The sequence below is a fragment of the Plectropomus leopardus genome, chromosome 9 (assembly GCF_026936395.1).
Source record: "Plectropomus leopardus strain MGB_pleo_1.0 chromosome 9, ASM2693639v1, whole genome shotgun sequence".
NCBI classification, from domain to species: Eukaryota; Metazoa; Chordata; class Actinopteri; order Perciformes; family Serranidae; genus Plectropomus; species Plectropomus leopardus.
Genome location: NC_142184.1, coordinates 20911791 through 20933132, shown reverse-complemented (window position 1 = coordinate 20933132; position 21342 = coordinate 20911791). Strand labels below are relative to the sequence as shown.

The window sequence follows — 21342 nt, the reverse complement described above, 5'->3', positions numbered from 1 at the left end:
AGGCAGTGTTGTATGTGAAGCCTGTTGGTGTCCAGAGACAACTGCATGGTCATTGCGTAATTCCCATATTTTAAGCATTCCATATGAATGACATGTGAGTAAATGTTACAGACTTGTTTGATTTTATACAAACTAAGAGGGATAGAGTTTCTGTTTTAGATGTAATGCTGTGCAAAAGCAGTAAATGTAATAAAGTTGCATTACTAAGGTTAAAGTTATTTGATATATCCAAGTTTATATGTTTTGCTTGTGTGTTTTTCCAATAGGTTTAGTACATTAACATTTAGTTATAAATGGACTGTATAATTGCACAAACATTTACACGTTTATTTATAGCTAAAGATGTTTTCACAAATTTTGCAAAACTGGAAGACAATTTTAGTCATCTGTCTGTTGTTTTTACACTATATTTTCCCATGTAATTTTGCACCAGTAGGGATAAAGAAAATGTGCTTTGGTGTCTGCTGAATTAAGAACCCAAATGGCTGTTTTGAAAAAAAAAAACCAAAAAAACCCCCCACACTTTTAGAGTTGCTTTAATCTCATGGGTTTGCCCAAAGAGGTGCTTCATATCAGAGTAAAACAATAGAAACTGGAGGATTAAATTGTCTTTAATCTCTGCATGATTAAAAGATGACATTTATAACCCAAACCAGGATACAGATACACTGTATTTCACTTGAAAATAGAAAAAGTTGAATTATTCAGTTTTTCCATAAAAAGTGAATTAAATTTTCAATCAAAAAAGAACAAAATGAGGTGATTTTTTTTAAAAGATAACTTTTAAATGTTAAATTCTGTCATTAAAGGAAACGTTTTTTCCTCTTCACTTTGCTTATGCAGCTCCAAAAGTGTTTGGTCTGCTAAGAATGCGGTCTTTATTGCCCCAGTGCACAGAGCAATGGTATGCATGAGTCTTTTTGTGAGGCAGATTTAGAAAGCCCTCTTTAGAGGCTGAACGCAGCTTCACAATCAGCTTAATGCCGGCCTATAATGAATACCCTTGTGTGTGTGTGTCAATTTGGCAGACTGTGTGCGAGGGTGCGTGCATGCATGCGTGCGTGTGTGAACTCTGTTTGTGTTACACTGATAGGGTTCTCAGGTTGTCAGTAATTCTATCATACTCTGGGTGAATTCTGGTCTGTGTGTTTGTGTGTGTGTTTAGGTTTGTGTTGCTGTGTGAGCTTGTGTGAAAGGGCTGGTTGACATGTGAGTGTTTGTCCAGACATTGTGCAGCAGCCTGTAACTGCCTCTCTCTCTCTCTTTCTCTCTCTCACTCTCTCACTCTCAGGGCTGTTTGGTTGTCAGTGCGAGCTCATGCTTGTGATGGACTACAGCCGGACGGACGCTAACCTTAGCTGGCATTCACAAAACAGCATTCCTCCTTACTGAGACCAGCTCCACAGAATGCTGAGTCCTATTGTCCCTTATAGTGAGTACACCACACTCTTCTTTCTCTCTGCATGTCATCCTGAACAACCTCACTTGACTTAGTTGGACTTTGCCTGAATCAATGAGCCCCCACTGCAAAAATAAGCAGAAGTGGACACTGTGTTCTGTAGTTTGCAAACAAACGGGGAAAAATGCATATGTAACTGTGAAAATATGCAAGCCTCAGTGCAGAAACCTGACTTTTTCCTTGACGTGCTCTTTGGAAATGCTAAACCCTGGGCACAAGCCCTGTCTGAATGTTTCATCACCCGGCGGAAGACACAGATGGGGGAAGGAAGAGGGACAGAGCTAGGTTGGAGGGCTGATGGTTTAAGCAGCAGAAACCCCTCTGTTCTGCCAGTGTCATTTTACCAATACAGCTCAGGACTTACCACCACACACGCTGCCCCCTACTCTCCCCCCTATCTTTCCCTTCCTTCATGTCTTTCCCTTCAATGCTGACCTAATAACTGACGTGTCCAGTTTTGGCCTCCCCCCTTTGCACCCTCCCACCAGGTTTCATTTGAGTCCAGTGCTCTGGCTCTCCAAAACGGCATTGTTTGCTGGCCAGCATGGGGCTGCCTCCGTGGCCTCGGCTTCAACAGCCCCTTTTTCCCAGCTCTTTAACTCGCCTCAAAGGAGCATTATCGGCATGACAGTTACAAGAAAAGAGGGAGAAATCAAACAGAATGGTTAATTTAAAAAGTATTACTACATAATGGATACTAAAAATTTCTCAGCATCCAAAAAAATGGACTGCAGAGGCTGTGTGAGGCGAGTGTGTGGGTGTGAGAAATCATACTGGACAAAACAGCCTGGTTAAAGCGTCATGAGCCAATGTTTGACAGTAGCCATGACACTTTGTTTGCTTTTTATAAATTTCACCCTTAAAATAGCCGATGTTATAATTCAGCCTCTCATAAGATGAGTGGAATTTCGAATTGTTGCCAGCCAAATAAATAGTTGACCTTATGTGTTGTTATGGTACATGTCGTCTCACAAGTGGCTCTTGATGATGTTGATTTAAGGCCTGTTTTCCCAGAACATTTCATGTTTTTTTCCCATTAAAAGATGTTTACAGCTTTAAATCCAATTAAGCTGATTTGCTCAAATAACACTGATGGACCATTAATTTGTAACAACATGCATGCTTATGCTGCTTCCCACCAAGGCCTGTTTAAGTGGTCGTTCCATCAGTTCCCTGCACCCTGCCAGTTCACACTCACTGAACACACTCTCCCTGCTGCTAAAGTAGACAGCACGTCCAAGAATGTCACAAACTGCTGGTGGAATAGTTAACATGCCTTTAGAGCCGGCACACTGCTGGTCCTTCATGGGAATCTTCCAGTACACTACGTACTTGCCTTTGTGTGTGATTTGCTTTTATGATGGCGATGCACAATGCTGGTTTTCATCTGCTCTGTCCAGAGGCTTCATGGTTCTTCATGTACAGAGTAGCTCTGTTCTGCAGAGCTTCTGCAGCGGTGAGATCGTTTCAGAACAGCCAGCTAGTGTGTGTGTCTGTATGTGTGTGTGTGTGTGTGTGTGTAGACAGAAGGAACGTATGAGCGCACACAGCAGTGTTAGGTAGTCATGTTGTTTATTCTCAGACCAGTGACACACAAACACACCCCTGTGCTTGCCGGTGACACTGCAGCTCACTGTCTTTTAGTTAAAGACTGTAGTCATGATTCTGCTGAGCAGAAATACAACTGTGAGGGACTTTGCATATGTGCAGGACATGTGAAGACTCTCACCTCCATGTTGGAATCTCAGTTGTGGGAATGTGGAGCATTCCCACTTTCCAACGTTACTTCTGACTCCTGTGGTAGGCATTTCTGTCCCTGTCCATAGACGGGTCCCAGAGTAATACACAAGGTCTGGACAGGTACACCTATCAGCCCTCTTTAGCATTGGGGCTGCTTTCAGTAATCCATTCTAAATGATTAAGATCCTAAATTCAGCCAGTGTGTGTGTGTGTGTGTCTACTTCTTCTCCGGTGTGTCCGACCCTGGCCCTCGTCTCCGGCCAGTCCGTAGGACTTCAAGCTGGGGCGAGCAGCCATGGCCGGACCTGAGAAGAAACCTGAGAGAGATTCCAGGGGCCATGGATACTCCTGGAGGGATTTGGTGCAAAGAATCTGTAATCTGCACTTCAAACACACTCTTAAATCAGTCCCAGGCCGCCAACCCAGGAGTGCCCTAACTCTTGTTGCTGGGGCCCCCACTGGTGTAGCGATACTTTTTCTTTTAAAAGAGCACACACTCTTTCACATGTGCGTGCGCACACACACACACACACACACACACACACACACACACACACACACACACACACACACACACACACACACACACACACACACACACACAAGTCCAGATCTGGCAGTTTTTATAGCTCTCCTCTTACTGACCCTTCTCCCTCTCCTTTCTCTCCCTGGCTCTGTTTTTATGTTTTGTGCAAGTGTCTTTGTGAATGAATTGGCTAAGTCATGGACCAGTTTGTATAGGAAAAAGGAGGAGTAGATCTCATCCTGGCCCCTGAAGGAGCAGGTTGAAGGGCTCCGCCAGCATCTCTCCCCATTGTGGGTAGAGTGGTATGAGTGCTGCAGTGGAGGGGCCTGTGTGGCCCTTTAGTAAACACACAGTCTGCTAAAGTGTGTGTGAATAAGAGCTGGGATCATTAGTGCAGGGTGTGAATGGGCTCTAATTAGCCCCCAGTGTGTGTGTGGTTGTGTATCTGTGTGTAAGTTTGCATGCGTTTGTGTCCATAAGAAAAGAAGGTTAGGGACCCAGGGCCCTGTGAGTCCACTGGCCGTGCGCTCTGTCTCTCTGAGGGTTCATCAGCTCATTAAGGAGACCTCCGCACCCGTTAAGGGCCCAATTAAGAAGCAAGGTGGTGAGGCTCATTTGGATGGCAACACTTCACTGGATTCCTGAGGCAGCAGAATTCAGAGCTTCGACAATGAGACACAACTTCTTTCACACCAGCGCAGCTAATTAGTAAATGACCACGCTTGAGAAATAACATTCTTTAATCGTTATGCCATTAGGTGTTTGTCCTGCAGTGATCATAAAATGCACTGCCACAGAGGGAAGTGTGGCTACTGATATATTGAGCTTCCTCTAATTTGTGTGTGTACTAGCAGAAAACAACAAATCCCAGAGCTGTCCATGTGCTGAGAGTCTAAGCTGGGAGCACAGAGGGGCCGGGGGATTTGGACTGAAAGAAGGGAATCCAACATGCTCACTGGGAATGGGGGGAATAAGGGAGGTGGAGGAGCAGGGAATCTGGGAAAGAAGGAGATTGCAAGGAAGAGATAGAACTGAGGAGGGGGAGATAGAGCAGAGATTGGGCGAGTGAGACAGATGGAGGGGGTGATTGGTCATCACACAGCCTTAGGACAGCTGTTCTTTGATATATTAGTGGACACAATGCCCTAAAGCCAGCCTGCAGTCGCAGAAAATAGGGACCCTGTTTTTCTTGAAGGGAGGGGGGCAGTAGGGGTCTGCCATTTGTGGACATGCGTTAGCAGACACGGGGGATGGGGGAGTTGTTTCTAAAATTACGAGCATGAAGTGACGCATCCAGCAATTATTCCGGAGGCTTTTTAGTTTTGGAGAGTGCAGAGAAAAAGGCTGTAAAATGAGCACGCTCTCAGATGGGAGTTTGCTTTTTGCTGCACTATCATTAGCAATTCTAAACACGTTTGTCAATTAATCAATGTTTAACAAATGCCATCAAGTAGTTTGGCTACCTCTCCTTTCCATCCACTCTGCACAACAACAACTTTTAATGACACTCTGAATATATGTTCACAGCTAATGAATTGCAGATTTACCACATAGAAGCTTATTTTAATCTTAACTTTATTTTATTACCTACAAGGACATTATGATTTTATTACTCTCTGCAGAAACCCAGTACAATGTTGTCCTTCTCTTCTAATAAAACCACATTAGCTGCACATGCTGACAAAAACTATTCTGACAGCTGGCCTGAAACATTCCCAGAGGGGGATAAAACAAAAAATAGAGTAAGTCAAAGTGTCATTCTGATACATGGAGTACAGATCGCTCTATCCACAGAGAGAGGAAGGTACTGAGGTAGGGGGGGAGAGAGTGAGACACGCATAGAGGACATCCCTCAATGCCACTGCAGGAGAAGGGCTTCTTCCTCCTGGGATTGGACTGGTGAGGCGTGTTTGAAAAGAGCTGCGTCTGCTCGTGTGCTGGGCAGCAGGTGTGAAAACTCCCCACTGGAGCTCCCGCACTCTTCTGTTATTACATCTTTTTAGGGCCATGAAAAAAGGAGCAGATGAGCCAGAGGGAGCGAGAGACATAGTGGGAGTGTGGGATTGTGTTTCTTTTGATTGATAGCGGCCCTGTGACTAACGCATAGATTTATAATCATTTTCCTTAGCAATGCCCAATTACGCATGTCTGATAAATTATGATCCCTGTTATCCATTGTACACATTATCCCTGTCTTAAGGGTGCTTTGGAAAGAGCCTCTAGGACTGACCTCGAACTTTCTTTAACGGCTTTTTGACAGTACCCCCTCATGATAAGATTATACAGCATCTGAGAGTTGAAATGTAAAAGGTAACATTGCATTTTGTAACTTGCACAATTCACAATATATGTGAGGAATTCGTTGTAATTTTTCAGTATGTTTGCACCAATTGCAAGAGCTAATAATATGTGTTGTTCATACTAAAGGGAGAGCATACCCAGAGACAATTTTCCACTGTCTCCACCTGCCACACTGTGAAATGTGGCCGGCCTCTCAGATTGGTGTTTTTATGACAGACCAGGTAGTATGCGGCGGCAGGACGGCAGCAGCCAAGTGAGAATGCCCTGCTTGATATTAGTGTCATAAATCACTGTGAACTTGAGAATAGCGGACTTAAGGGGCTCCAAGAGTGAACGACAAATCATGATAACAAACAGCGATAAATAACAGATTCTGAGTGCTTCTCTCCTTGCACACCAAACTCTTGTTTAAAGCAGCTTATTGGATTTAAATGCACAAAAGTGTTTAAAGATTCCCGAAGAAAGACACAATTTCTTCTCCATATTTATGTCCAGCGAGCAAGAGTTTCATCCAATAACTCATTGATCAGCCCGTGCTTGCTGAATACATAACAACTGATGCAGTCATCAGAGCTTCAAGTTTGTGATTTATCAGCACAAATATAGTGTCTGTCACAGTCTGCCCTTCTCTTCACTTTCTGCCTGTCATCCCCCTTTGGTTCAGCTGCGTGCTTTGTATTTGTAACGACATTCATTTAAAGCTTTTCTTTTTAAAGTGTCTGTTTCTGAGATGTTATCTAAATTGAATCGCTGACACAACAGCCGGAGCAGCATTCTCAGAACAATTTGATACTGCCCTCTCTGCAACTCTCTGTTTTGAAGAATTGAAAGTATTCCTTTGTCGGCATGAAGTGAATTCACAGCCTTGAATTTTTTTCTGCATCTTTAACACCTTGTTGAACAGACAGATTGACCGTTTTAAGGTGAAGGTCTTTAGGGATGGTAGACTTATTTAGATTTTTTAAAAAAGAGCGATTTGGCGGCACAATTTCTCCACAGAAAATATAAACTTTCTGACTTTTAGGAAAACTTTTTAATTCTGCTGTAAATTTTTGGCTTTTTTGGGTGTAGTGTAGTTTGTAATGGTGAAGTTGACATGCAAAGCAAACATCTGCAGTTCTGAATCATGGTAGCTCTTGTTATTAATGTTTTATAAGAAAATAGGGACAGAGGATGACAGGATTTATAGATCCATGTACAAGCACATTGCTCTCCCTAACTCGTGCCTGTAAGTGGAGGTGTACGAGATGTTGGTAGTTTTCTCTCCGTGGGTGGGGGTAGAGCTCAGCCCTGAATAGAGCCCTGATTGGATTGATCCACGGCGCTCTTGTTTACAAGCGGCCTCTTCACAATCGGCACAGTTTAATAGCACACTGTCCCAGAAGGGCTGTTGCATCCGTGTCCATTTTGTTCCTCGGGGCAGGGAAAACAAAAGTGCCGGGAAGGGAGAAGGGGAAAGCAACCACAGGGGAGCTGTGAAAAGGCACTGGAGCCCTTCGTCTCCGGGCTTCCTGCCAGGATAACGTTTCACCTCACTCACTAATACTTCTTTTATAGGAAACCACAACATAGTCTAAGGTACTACCAGCCTTTATAGGCCAAAAACTACTTGGGTTTCACCCAGTCAACATGAAAATCAGTTACTTTGTAGACGATAGATTGGAGCATTTGAGGGCAGAAATCACACATGAACCTAACACACTCCCCCAGAGCCATAAGTGGTCTAATTTTAATCTCAGGGCCTCCTCAAAGGAAAGCTGGTTTCTGCTGAAGAGAGCCGTGCCACTGTCTTCATCACGCACTCCTACAATAGGATGCAGCTCACACAAGTCCCTCAATAAATCCCAGGCTGACACAAAAGCTGTCAGTGGACTGCTGCTGAATAGATTAATAAGATTTCCATAATTAGACAGGCCCCTGACAATAGGATCCTTCAGGCTTTGTCTCAGGGCCAACTGGATTGTCCGAGCTACGCACGTCTGCTGGACGGACGTCCACCACAATGGCTGCACAGACAGTAAGGCGGTCAGCAGAAGAACATCTGTCTCTCCTGGGGCCAAGAACACACACCCACACACAGTGGGAAGTTTCATGTGCATATGCACAAGGTTCTTATCAACCTCCTCGCAGCCAAGTACAGCCTTCGGTCAGTAGAAAGTCATATTTATGTTAACTTAACATAAACTGATTTCTTAAATTCAGTGTGTTGCTGAATTGGAAATATTTCTGCTTTTTTCTTCTTTCTTTTCTATTTTTTACTTGTGCTATTTTCTTGCTATTTCCCTTTGAAGAACTTTGATTGGCAACTGAAGATGTTGAATGAGCTTTGTTGTCAAGGAGATTGTATGTGATCTTTGTATCTTGATACTGAATAAAATTAGTTTTTAAAAAATTCAACAGCACAACTGATAAATGACAAAATATAGTAAATACTCTAACAACCCTTTTGTGACTAGATCACAGAGCACTTAAGCTTATATAAACAACAGCTACAAAAGCTTGAATGAGGACAGGATTTCTGTTTTTAAAACATACAGACGTCCTTGTCTATTCCTAATGAATGTTTTTTTTAAATCCATAATCCTCCTCTAATATGGGTAAGAGAGTTGATGGAGGCGTGGCAGGAGAGATAGAAATGTCACAGCATTGAAGCTAAAAAGTGTATAACTAAAAGTTGCAACATGACTATTTGTTATTTACAAATTATTTTAGCAGTGATGTTTTTCTGTGTGGTTTAGTATCATTTAAAATGTGCCATTGCACTAAAAGCATAGATTGTAGTAAATCTAATGATTGCACTGCTACCATTAGTACGTCCACATTGTCCTGATTTCTGACTTCTAATCTTAGCTTTCTTCCTCCAGTGAATTAATCTACGTGATTGCTCTGATTTAAGCAGAAGTGTAGATTAGAGCTTGCTCAGTTTATTGTGGAGCGCTGCTGCTCTAAAAACCACAATCCAGCAGAAGGCAGGATCTAATTACATGGAAAGGGCTAAACTGCTCTGCAACCCTGCTGTGTTCATCAGGGAAGTAAATGGTTGCTTGTCACACATCTAACTCAGTGTGTGTATATACAGACAGAATTATTGAGTCTAATGCACTTTTAAAAATGACTTATAGAAAGTAATTACTCTCAGATTTAACAGTGAATTGGTTCTTCAGGTATGGGCAGCTGGTCATTACATTGGTCAAAGGGGGTAGTGTGCGAGAAGTCCATTCTGTGTTGGTGCTACTCTGATGATGGAGTGGACAGCAGTTAGCCCGCCTCACTGAGTCCTCTAATGTCCGCTCCAGTCCGCTTAGAGCGGACGAAGCGCCTGCTGTCCACTCCTTCCCCTCCCTCTTCCATACCTCCCTCCCCGCTGCAGGTTTTATGAGCTCCCCTGGGCTCTCATCCATCTCTGTCACACACAGGCCCCATTATTGGGGCTGCTCACAAACTGGTTGGGCTGCAGATGGGAAGGGCCTGCAGGACATATATGGTTTCTGCAGCCTGGACAAAGACCTGCAAGTCAGACTGCAAAAATATGTGGTCATCTGGGTGTGGACAAGACAATGTCTTCAGCATGTTTGTGAAAAAAAAAAAAAAAAGTGAACAGAGTGTGAGAATGTTCTTTTACATCTTACTGTGGTGGGTGTGTGTGTGTGGGTCGACTGAAGCTTAGGGAAGTACTTGAACTGGTTTGGCCATTGGGAATTTAAGGCAGTGGATTTGAATATGAAGGACATGATAATCCAACGGCCATCTGGTCTGCTGGTCTCATCTGACTGAATAAATAACGGGCGTAATCTGAAAACACACATGGGGAGGTTTGGGAAGCGGGTAAAGAAAGAGGGCAAAGTTAAGGAGTGAGCAAGAGAGAGAGGCAGCAGAATTGCAGGCTGTGGATATTGAGATTTGATTTAAATGGCAATAAGAAGCCTGACTCCACACATACACAGCCATGAATAATGAATCATCAGCCGTCCACTGAAGGAAAGGCAGGGAGGCCAGTAATGACGGCTTTTGCCATATTCCTTTTTTACCTCCCTGTTTCTGGCTGGAGTAGTCCTCACCTCAGGGTAAATCGTGACAGTTCAATAATGCAAAGCTATGTGTGGAATGTAAAGCTAATGCCTCAGCAAGAGGTAGCGCTAGTTTTCATGAAATAGACAATTCTATATAACTATCCTGTGATATAATACACATAATACTCTTTAAATGTGAGAATTTACAGTTGAACCTACAGAAACTATAAAATGGGCTTGAAAAGATAAACAGAACTGCATGCAAACATTGAAAATTAGCACATGCATTATACATTTGTGCAAAGAGTTCCAAGCATATACATGTTCAGGGGCGTCATAGTGGGGGACAACTGGGATTTTTTACCCAGGGCCCCAAATGAAAAGCCTGGAATGAAAACTTTGGTTTTGTTTGCAATGTTTATTGATTTATTTTTGATTTTATTTAATAATCAGTGCCATAAGTGAATTAAAATTGACTGAATAAATCAGCTAAAAGACTAAACTTTGCATAAAAGCAATAGTGGAAGCTCTCTAAGTCCAGTCTTACCACTGAAAGATGCAAAATGGTTTAGTCCATCCTTGCACAAGGATTTTGCCCTTTTCCCACTGCACAAAACATCCCCAGAACACCTGTGTACAACTGGCTTTTGTATCCAATGGAAAAAGTAAAAATTGGCATTAACACCTGGGTCAAATGACTCTGTAGTCACCAGCATTTATCTGCTCCGATCTGCTTCAATGAAAGCACAACACCTGCATGAACGAGCAAATTTTAGCCCCCTTACCGGCAAGATCCAATTACGCACCACCACAAAATACCATCCGTCTCCGCCCAAACAGCAATTAAGCATTGTTCCAAATTAGTCTGCAAGGAGCTTAAAAGAGATACTAAATATAAAAATCGGAAACCACCATTTCATTTTCACTGGCCTCCATGTTTACTAACCTGCTTTTTTGCCAGTCCGTGCTGTCAAACAATACACATCAGTGAAAAAACAGAAAGCCATGCTCCTCTGCTACTGGCAACAGAAAAGGAGCCTCTAACCTATTTTAGCAGGTTTTAAAAACCTGGGGACACCCACAAATTTAGGTGGAAATGGGTATTAATGTAGCTAAAGCAGAGAGATAGTGCTTTTGATACTAAAGCACCAATGTACATATCTTTTGTCCAAAAAGGGGAGATCAGGATTCCAGACAAGAAAGAAAGGACACGGAAAGAAACAGGAATGTCCCAGTCGGATTGGAGGCTAATCAAGGCATTTTTTCTTCCATCGAGAAATAGGAATATTTAGCTTATAGAACACCTGATCCTTTTTTTTTTGGTCAGCTGTCACACAGATGTTTTGATTTTCATGCAGAGCAACATGGAGCACAGCAATCATCACCTTAACTCTATTAAGCCGTCTCTTGCTGACTTAAGAGCAAGGCCGAGCCCCACCTGCTGTGAAACACCACAACACACACCATAAACAAAAAACCCAGTATGAAACAGTTTATTTACGTTATTTATCGAAGTTATAAACACCCGTTTCATTTCAGCACAATGTGAGAGTTTTGTTTTTTGCTTTCAGCTACAACACGTTGTTTCTCCGCCTCACTCCAAAGAGAAAGCAGAGGAGAAAAGTGCAAAGCATACTACAGCCACACTCGCCAAGTGAAACAAAAGCCCCATGAGTTAAAAGCCAACATGCATATTTACAAATGAAGGTTAATCTGCTCAAAAGATGTACAGACTATGAAAATAAACACTCAGAGCACTACAGATCATTCAGGTTACTGAGACACAGGTGGCACTGCAGCAACAAATCGTAAAGGGATGGAGACATTCCCTCGAGACAGCGAAAAGGCCAAAAAGATTAAAGGGAGGGTTTGTCATTTTGTGCTATAGTTTGTGAAATAAATATTGTCAAAGAAATTAGAGGTCTTGGATCTGGACTCGGTATCAGCAGATACTCCATATTAACTGACTGATAAGGGATTAAGGGTAAAAAAAAAACAAAACTTGATTGGGACATCCCTAGTGAGAAAATAAACTGACTTTTAAAAAGAAATCCAAAAGATGAGAGAGAGCCACAGGTCAACAGAGGGAGGACGGGGGGCCCGCAGAGACTGCTTATGCATTGGGCCCAGAATTTAGTGCTACGCCCCTGTGCATTTTCCACTTATTTCAGATGCAATGTCAAGTGTTTTAGCAGGAAGCAAGAACCTTTGCATGAGGGGACATGTAGGGGAAACAATTCATGAAACAAAAATCTCTCTTTGACTGCCCTCTCTGCTGTTAGCTCAGAGATGTGCTTGGTGCGTATCAGCCATGATCAATCAGAGCTCGGCCAGCGCTGAAGTCAGCCAGAGGAACAGACATTCCACCTTCCCAATGTTCCATGGGAGACGGTGCTGATGAATAGCACACTATGCTGCATTTCCAAACCCTTAAACCAAACCCCCCTTGTTCTTTTTCTTTTTCTTTCTTTCTTTCTTTCTTTCTTTCTTTCTTTCTTCTCTCTCTCTCTTTTCCACACCACTGTCCATACACAAACACACACTCTCCCTCCAGTTTACCTTCTCCTCTCCCTCCCCTCCTCCCTCTCTCTGTGTCCAGTCGTTCAGTGGACCTTTGGAGCTCTGGTATACGGTGGGTGGGTGGATTGGTGGGTGGTAGGTGGGGGTGCAGGGCTGAGAGAGCAGGCATTCAGAGCAACATGCACAAGGAGATAACAATAGCTCCTCTGGGAGACCTGCAGATGTTAGCAATGCAGGGAATAGTATTGGGATCTTATCGCTGCTACAACATAAGCAGGGAAACTGCAACATAACACATCCATCTTACAGATCTGCTTTCACACTCTTTACTTTCTGCAGCTTTCTCTTTCTTTCTCCACCTCCCCTTTGTTTTTCTCTTCCTCTTTGAGAAATGTGAGCTCGCACTGCTAACATGCATCATTTTCCAAACACAAGAAAAGCCATTTCTCGTCAGTGGCACCTAGGAAAGGAGGGGCTCAGACCATGAGTCTGTCCACGTGCAGTGGGACACACAGTCACAGAGCACTAATATATGTCAAACTGAATATTGACGATTGTTTTTGATTGAAATGAGTGTTGGTCTTTTATATTTTTAACTTAAAGATTCCTGGCTATGAAATATGTAGTATTCGAAACAGTTTGTCTTGTACTTGAGTGAGAAATAAACAGGGTGTACTGTGTTGCAGCATGGTGAAGCACTTAATAAAAAATAATAATAATAATTTTATTTATATATATAAACATGTCCTTTTTAGTTGTCTACAGTGTTTGATATCTTGCAGAAAGTGTGAAGTTCCAAATTTTAAAGTTAATATTGTAATATTGAAAGCATCATTTTACTTTTTTTATATATATAAATAAACTGGCAATTTTGGAACCTGGAATGCTGTTTTTTAGGTAAATTGTAGAAGTTAAACATTAAAGCATTAAATTATAGAGTACTCAAGTACTCACAAAAAATAATAAAATCTAATGCAAGAATAGGGTCAAACTAAACACCCGTAAAAAGGTGGGTAAGGGTTACCTTACCTTTCTGTGCTGCATAGACTGTAGATATAAGCTATGATACACAGGTTAGATGTTACAGGGATTGTAATGCACATTAACTTATGTTGTTTAGTTGAGATACTTCCAAACATCGCTTTTTTTGCTGTAACGTGACGAGTAATGACAGAAAGGCCGAATTTTACTTGCAGCTGTGCAGCGCCATCATTTTTCTGTATGAATCCGTGCTGATATTCACATATGCAGGTACATCAAATTTGATGATTCACTTTGTTTTGCATACAAAGTTTTAAAGTTTGAACAGGCGCAACAGTGCCTTCATTGTCACAGCAGCCATGACGTAATGTAGTAAACCAGCTAACTGCAGAAATGGCAGGTTGGAAATGTGCAACATTTTTTGCCTACACCAGATACCAAACAAAAGCCAGAGACTGTCGTATTAATTTTGCTGTGAGTTGTAAATTTACCACGTCTAAGTAGAAGGTCTACCATCTCTCTTCCTCTGTACTGCTGCCCGCATGTCCAAAACTTCCCAGAGAGCTCCCTGTCCCAAAGAGTAGCATGAAAGTCAAGAGCACTCACTCAGCAGCAAAATCTGTACACTGCACATCATGCTTAGTCGCAAAACCAACTGCTCGACTTCAAGCAATCTCAGTCCAATGAGGGTCTCTCTCCCAACTGATGATTCAACCTCTGACTTTCAAGGGGCAGCCCTATAAAAAATGTTATCTTTTAATTTAGAACGGAGTAAAATGTGATTACTCTATATGATGAATAAACTGACATCCAAATCAGGTACTCATGCTTGTTCCTAATCCCTGACTGTGTTATTTTTTCTGACATAATTGTAAAGAAGAAAATTGTGACCTTGTGTCCCCGTGTTTCATTTTTCAGGCCTGTTAAAGATGCACTGGAACCCAGAGCATGCCCAGCCTCTCAGCCAGTGGCCTGAGCAGCACCTGGACGTCTCCTCCACCACCTCCTCTCCGGCCCACAAGTCGGAATTCTACTCTAGCCGTGGTCGCAGCGGCTACAACTACGCCTGGGCCAATGACGACATCTCTGCTCTCACAGCCTCTAACCTGTTGAAGCGTTATGCTGAGAAGTACTCTGGCGTCCTGGACTCACCATATGACCGGCCACCCACTGTGGGCACCTACCCAGAGCCGGGGGCCTTTGGGGGCCTCAGCGTCCCAAAGACTGAGCTAGAGCCCTGGCCGCTGACACACAGCACCGATGCCTCCTATTCCCTGGTGCCCCCTGGAGGCCATGACAGCCTCTCAGGTTCCAAGGTTGTAGCCACATCTGCGGGCCCTCCGGGGGTCAGCAGTGTTTCGGTGGTGAACAGTAACCTCTCGGACTCGGGCTACAGCGGCAGCAGCTCCTGCAGCGGCTCTAGCGAGTACCCCTCCAGCTACAATGGCACCTATCTTTCCTCAGGGTACTGTCCCCAACCCAGTGCAGCACTTCCCCCTGCCTCCCTCCACACCCTCCAATCCACCCCCACCCTTGTGCCCAGCTACAGTCCTACCACACCTGTCTATAACTACCCTGCTAGCACGTACCCTCCCCAGACCAGCCTCGCCACAAGCTACAGCCACCCCTCCGCAACCTACCTACCGTCAGGTCTACCAGCCCCTACTCCCGTTCCCTCACGGCCCACAGTGGTAGGAGGCAGCTATAGTTACCAGAGCACCAACCTTGGGACGTCTGAGTCTGGAGGGACATTAAAACGAAAAGCATTTGAGATGAGCGTGGAAGAGGATGAGAGCGAAGACGGGTCTCGGTACAGGAAGTATAGCTATGACCCTTTGAAGCCTGGGGGGAACTCACCCTACAGTGTGAGTGACAAAACAGAGTGTCGAGGAAACGGCTTCAACGGTTCAGGCAGCGCAGACCCTCAAACCTTCAAGCCCAGTAAGCCCTCTACCCAGCCCCTGGTGTCTCCTCCGTATGGGGCAGCAGGGGAATTCAGCCCTCCAGCGGGCATGACGGGGGAGAACGGCGTGGCAGAGCAGGGCTTCATCCAGCAGCATCGCTCCCAGGCACACAAGCGCCCTCCACTGTGTGCTCCGACTGTTGAGACTATGAAGAGCCCAGACCCCCGACTATTGGACCTTGTCAATGGGGAGTTACTGGACTGCAGCCCGGCACTGGGCTGGGGTGAGCTGGCTGGGCTCACCCATGTAAAGGCCGCCCTGGAGGAGGACCTCCTGTGGCCCGTGTTGAGGCCCAGTGCAGTGATGCGGCCACCACGAACCGTCCTGCTGTTTGGCCCCCGGGGAGGGGGTAAGACGACGCTGACTCGTTCTTTGGCTTCACAGTTGGGGGCGTCCTTCTATCGGCTGAGTGGAGCCATGCTGGCCTCGAAAGGGAAGGCTGAGGCAGAGCACATTCTGGGGTCTCTGTTGCAGGTGGCAGCGGCTCGGCGGCCCTCAGTGGTGCTGCTCAGCCAGCTGGAGGCCATGGAGGAGGAGGGGCTGCGGCAGACACTGCTGACCACCCTGGAGAAAGCCCAGGTGGGGAGCACAGGTCTGGTGATTCTTGTGTGTGCCACTGGAAGGCCAGATCTCCTGCAAGACGCAGTCCATCGGAGCTTTGCCAAGCGGTATCACGTTGGCCTGCCAGATGTGGGTATGCGCAGGCAGGTGCTGCTGCAGGCGCTGTCGCCCCAGGGCTGCAGCCTGAGCGAGAGGGAGCTGAGCGCCGTGCTGCAGCGCACAGAGGGCTTCTCCGTGTGGGAGTTGCTGCAGCTCTGCCAGCAGGCACTCTCCTCAGCATCCTCCCCCACCGGGGCCATGCATGGCCATTCCACATCCTCCAAACCCCCAGCCTTCACAGACTTTGAGAATGCCTTCTGCAAGGTGCGCCCACACACCACCATAAAAGAACTGGACACTTGTATAGAGTGGAGCAAAATGTATAACCACTGAAAAAGCAGCCAGTCACTGTGCTCGGACTGCGTCACGACCCTGTTTTTGCTTTGACGTGGAACGCCTTTGGAATGTTTTGTTGTTGTTTTGTAATTACAGATTATGCAGCCAAAAGAGCCGGAGAAGCTCGGCAGTACGGGAGAGCTGACAGAGTTGTTTCCCTGGCAGAAGCATGCCATGGTGTGCTGTTGTTGTTTTCATATGAATATCCGCAATATTTAATTTTTCCCAAAGAGAAGAAAGATGAATAGGCCTTGTTGAGTGGGATAGTGTATTAGTCTTTTGGCCAATGGGAAAATCAGATTATATACTATTTGGATACTCTCAGAGATCCTGATTAGCCTTGGTCCGGGACAAAATCAATTATTTGTTGCTAGGTGACGTGGTCCAAGATTATGGATAATCAGGGTTTGGAAAATCCCCCCTTTGACTGCTACTCTCAGGATCCTATTTATTGCCAGTCCACTTCCGCATTATCCTAATGTTGATTTAGCTATTGGATTGTCACTAATTATTCAGTGCGAAGGGCTTGGGATTATTTCTGCAAAAAAAACAGTTTTTGACCAAAAAGACGTCAAACCAAATGCATAATGTTGCTATATTTCTCAAACAGACTGGTTCTGAAAATCAAAATAATTGATCCCTCTTGATAGCTTCTCACCAAATCAAACGGTTAGTCCTCAATATTCTGAAAAAAAGAGAAAATCAGATGGATTTTAATAAATCTAAAATATGCTGCTGCTGTTCAAGTAAAATCTTGCAGTTACACTCAACATGTTTGGTGTTAGAAATATGCCTCACGTTATCTTCATTTAACTCTCCAGTAGTACAACGCACCCTTAAAATGGTACAATACACACACAACATTCTTTATTACTGTTGGGTTGTTGTCCTTAACTTCCTCAGATTTGTTCTTGATCTCGCATTCCTCATCGTCGGCAGTTTTCCTGAGAATCTCACTGAAAAAAAAACACCCGCACACACCCAGCCTCTCTATAGCATATCTGTTTGCTCTTTCACGTACTCCTTTTGTTTTCATAGTGTGTAGTCTTGTTTGAAATGCTCAGGAAGAATTTCTTTACCTCAGAAATATGAAATATGAAATAAAGAATGTATGTTATCTTAGGGTCTTAGTAGAGGAGCGGCGTGGAGCGAGAGAGAGTGGAGCGAGGAGAAACCTGACAGTCTTGTAATACCCACTACAGCTGGGCTTTTACCTCGGGAGAGAAACTTGAATATGCTACAAAGAGTAACATTGAATGTAATTCAGGTATTTCAAAGGATATTTGATGCCATAAATCCATGTATTATTATATATGAATATATAAATATGTTTTCTTCTCTGTTCTTTTACCCTTTGTTTTTATTGTAGTTTATGGTGGAGTGATGATTGTCTTCAAGAAATGCTATGTAGAATACAGAAAATATTCCTTTTTTTGTTGGACAAACTGCTTCCAAATCCCAAAAGTTTTTTGATGTTTACTTGAGTTTGCGTGTTTGTAGTTTCACACCTGCAGAATATCATTTTGAAAATGTAAATACAACGCACACAATCATCAGAACACAAAATCTGAGCACAAAATACCTCCCAAAAACACAACAAACAAACCCACAGATGCAAAATAAAAAAAAAAAAGCTTCAAGATTAAGTAAATAGCTTTCAGCAGAGGTTTATGTGTACATATTGTGGATAAACCCAACATGTAGACAATCCAGACAGATCTCTCTTTTTCCACCAGTTCTGTTTTAACAAGCTGGAAAAACCCGGTCACTGGACTGCAGGTACAGAGGTCGTATGTATTATACTGTTGCCATGGTCCTGAGGAGGTATACACAGAATGATGTAATATTTCCCACTGCCCTTTCCTCCCTCTGTCTCCCCCCTCCCTCCCTCATCATTATTTTTCTCTTTTTCTCTCTCCCCAGTGCAATCTCATTAGATTGGATTGCCCCCTGGCCACGAGCCCCAGTGGCCATGTGGCGTTGTATCCTCTCCCCGCCCCGCCCTTTCCCCTCCTCCTCCTCCCTTATACCAATGCCTCTGGAGTGGAAGTGGTCTGATTGATGTCCAGCAACCCTATATCACAGTGCAGCCGTCCCTCTCCAGCTGGTGGCTTCAGTCATGCCATACAGCCAGATCAATCAGTGACCCCCGCTGTGCATACTGATCACTGTCTCCCAAACCGAAAACACATTTACAACTTACAGGAAAGCCTCAAGGTCCAGATAATGAAAGCGATTATTCATCTGTAATCACAAAAATGTAATATTTGCGGTGACTTAAAGTCGCTGCAACATTTTTGTTCCCACCTCTCCCGACAGTTTGTCCAACAAAACAAGCTTTTATTTTTTACATGTTTTGATCTGTTATGGCGGTAACTTTGTTCTTGTACATTTTCTGTAACCATTTCTACCTCATTTTTGCGGCATATTGTACATGAAAGTATTTATTTCATGTCTTTTTTGATGTCTGTTTTAAAAATGATAATGTTCTTGAACTGTAATGGTCTACCTCAGAAAAGACTGTATTTTAAGAGAAGAGTATCACACAATATTAAACAGAATTTGTCAATATTGCACTGCAGTTATTTCTTTGTTTTTAATCTTCTCTGGTTGCAGCAGTCGAGGGGCTGCAATAGACCAGAGTGCAGAAATGACACGATGGCAGTGTACCTTATGTCTCTGTATCTGGAGCATGGCTTGACCTTAATGTTAAGGTCAACTCTGTTACTTAAACTAATTGCCAAATCGAAGGCTACATCACGACGTTTTGGATTTAACTTCACACAGAAGCCTGTATGCTCAGCGGGTGATGTTGATGTGGAAAAAGAAACAGTGGGCTTATGTGAAGGTGTGCTGCTGTTACATATGAAACAAGCGTGTCTGCAGTTATAGAGGTGTGTGTGTGAGTGTGTATCATGTGGGGTCATAGCTGTACATTTCAGGGGTAACGCAGGGGACGGATGTCCTTCAAATATTTAGATCATATGGACTTAAATAAAAACATAAAATTAGTAGAGGGCTTTTATTTGGGCAAAAGTAAAGACATTTACATTGTAAATTGATGCAGAAAAGGTTCAAACTGATACACAAAAATTCACCAGAATGCAGATTTGTTTTCTGCAAATCTTTTTATTCAATTTTCTGCAAACATGACACAGTCAATACAACAAATATAGAACAGTGTCTGTGACAGAACCCCCCCACAAAAATAGAATAAAAAATAAACAAAAGTTATCTACTAGCTACTATTATTAGTAGTATTGCTATTGTTAATAATAATGGAAATAATATTTTTATGATATATGTTTTGCTTTGCATTCCTTTGATTTGTATTTTGAAATTCCTGTTTTTTTGTTACTTCCTTTTTTCTTTTCTTTTATGATTGGTAGCTCTAGTATTACTATGTCATAATTTCTCAAAATGCAATGAAAAACAAAATAAATCAAAAGTAATGCCAGATTATAACTTGTAAGTACATAAATAAAGTCAAGCATAAAGTGAAGTATGAGGATCATTACATAAATAATAATAATACCAGACTTGAGAAATGCACACTAAGTAGTAAGAGTACAAGAAAAAGAAGTGTTTCAATGCTCAAAATTTTCTACCAGAAGACCCCAGAATCCCTCTGTGTCTCCCCAATACTGAAACCAGACCTGTGCCCTTGTGTGGGGTTAAAGTTTAGAAGGAGAGGGAGCTGTGCATTTTTTGTGCATTGTAGATAAAAACAGAGAATACTGTTTTTGTTTTTATGTCTACGTGCACATATGTTTGCTGGCCTGCACGTGCGTGTCTTTAAATCTGTGTGTTGTGGTGTCCAGAACAGCAACAGAAGCAGTGGGAGCACACCCCTGAGGCTTCAGGCCCAGCACCAGAGCACAGAGGTCCTTCATCCCTGTCACTGTCTGTAAACAACTGCCCGTCCCAGCGGCCCGCCCTGCGCTATTTCTGGCCTTTCCTGACATCTTTCAAAGCCTCAAAACTAACAGAGAAAACTAGAAAATCTGAGCAACTCTGGGCAAAGAAGTGAAAGTTTAGTTGAGGCCTGAAACAGGATCCTCGGTTATGGATTGTGGTGTCAAAGCTGAGTCCGAAACATCTGCGACTGAGTCCCAGCAGAACAGTAATGCTGGTGGTGTTGATGACAGAGTAATTAATTGTCTAATAATGATGCATAGCTCTGTTATAAGCACAACCTTGTGCTGCGGCTGCCCTTCATCCTCTGATGAAGGATAATCGTTTCTGCAGCTGTTTAAATTATTTCCTATCTTTTCCTGTCACAAACTCAGTGACATAATCCGCAGAACAACATAACCTTGCAAAGGTAGAATAGACCATGTGGAAATGGGACATTGGTTTATGAGGAGAGACTTATTTACATCCTAGAGAGTAATTTCACACTTCAGGTAAGATGCATTTACCTGAAGTCAAAAAGGAAGTAGTGAGTATACTGGCTGGAGTTTTTCATGTTTTTCGTACTTTGCAATAGTCAAATAAAGTTGTAACGTGATAATTAAAGACAATCACATAGTAGCTCCTGCCTTTAATGTAGGTAAAGCTTCCTGCAAGTCACTTTGCATCCAGTAAGCGACCGAAAACCAGTTTGTCCTTTCTGTCCTGAGTGATTTCTGTCCTCCAGGAAGTCAATCATTTTCTTCTCCCTGCTGATTGGAGGTAATTAGGCGAGCAGAGTTTGTAATTGGATAATAAAAGATGCTAATGAGCTGCTGTCCTATTTACTCATACTGTGGTAGTGAATAGCGGGACATGGCTCTGCCACACTTTACTCACTTCCATACAGCTCTAATAAAAACCGATAGCGAAAGTAAATTTTAGAATAATGAA

At 43.4% G+C, this 21342-nt stretch overlaps 1 protein-coding gene across 3 annotated transcripts in view; it reads left to right on the top strand.

Moving 5' to 3' along the window:
- fignl2 (fidgetin like 2) overlaps positions 1 to 19068 on the top strand; it is a 57526-nt gene extending 38458 nt beyond the window's left edge. For 2 of the 3 annotated variants that reach the window (XM_088082201.1, XM_042492627.2), the window contains 2 exons: positions 1292 to 1432; positions 14456 to 19068. In XM_088082201.1, coding sequence (XP_087938327.1) covers positions 1408 to 1432; positions 14456 to 16494 — 2064 coding nt within the window. In that variant the 5' untranslated portion in view covers positions 1292 to 1407 and the 3' untranslated portion in view covers positions 16495 to 19068. The remainder of the gene's footprint in view (positions 1 to 1291; positions 1433 to 14455) is intronic. The other variant, XM_088082202.1, reaches the window with a different exon arrangement.
- Positions 19069 to 21342: the final 2274 nt, after the last annotated feature.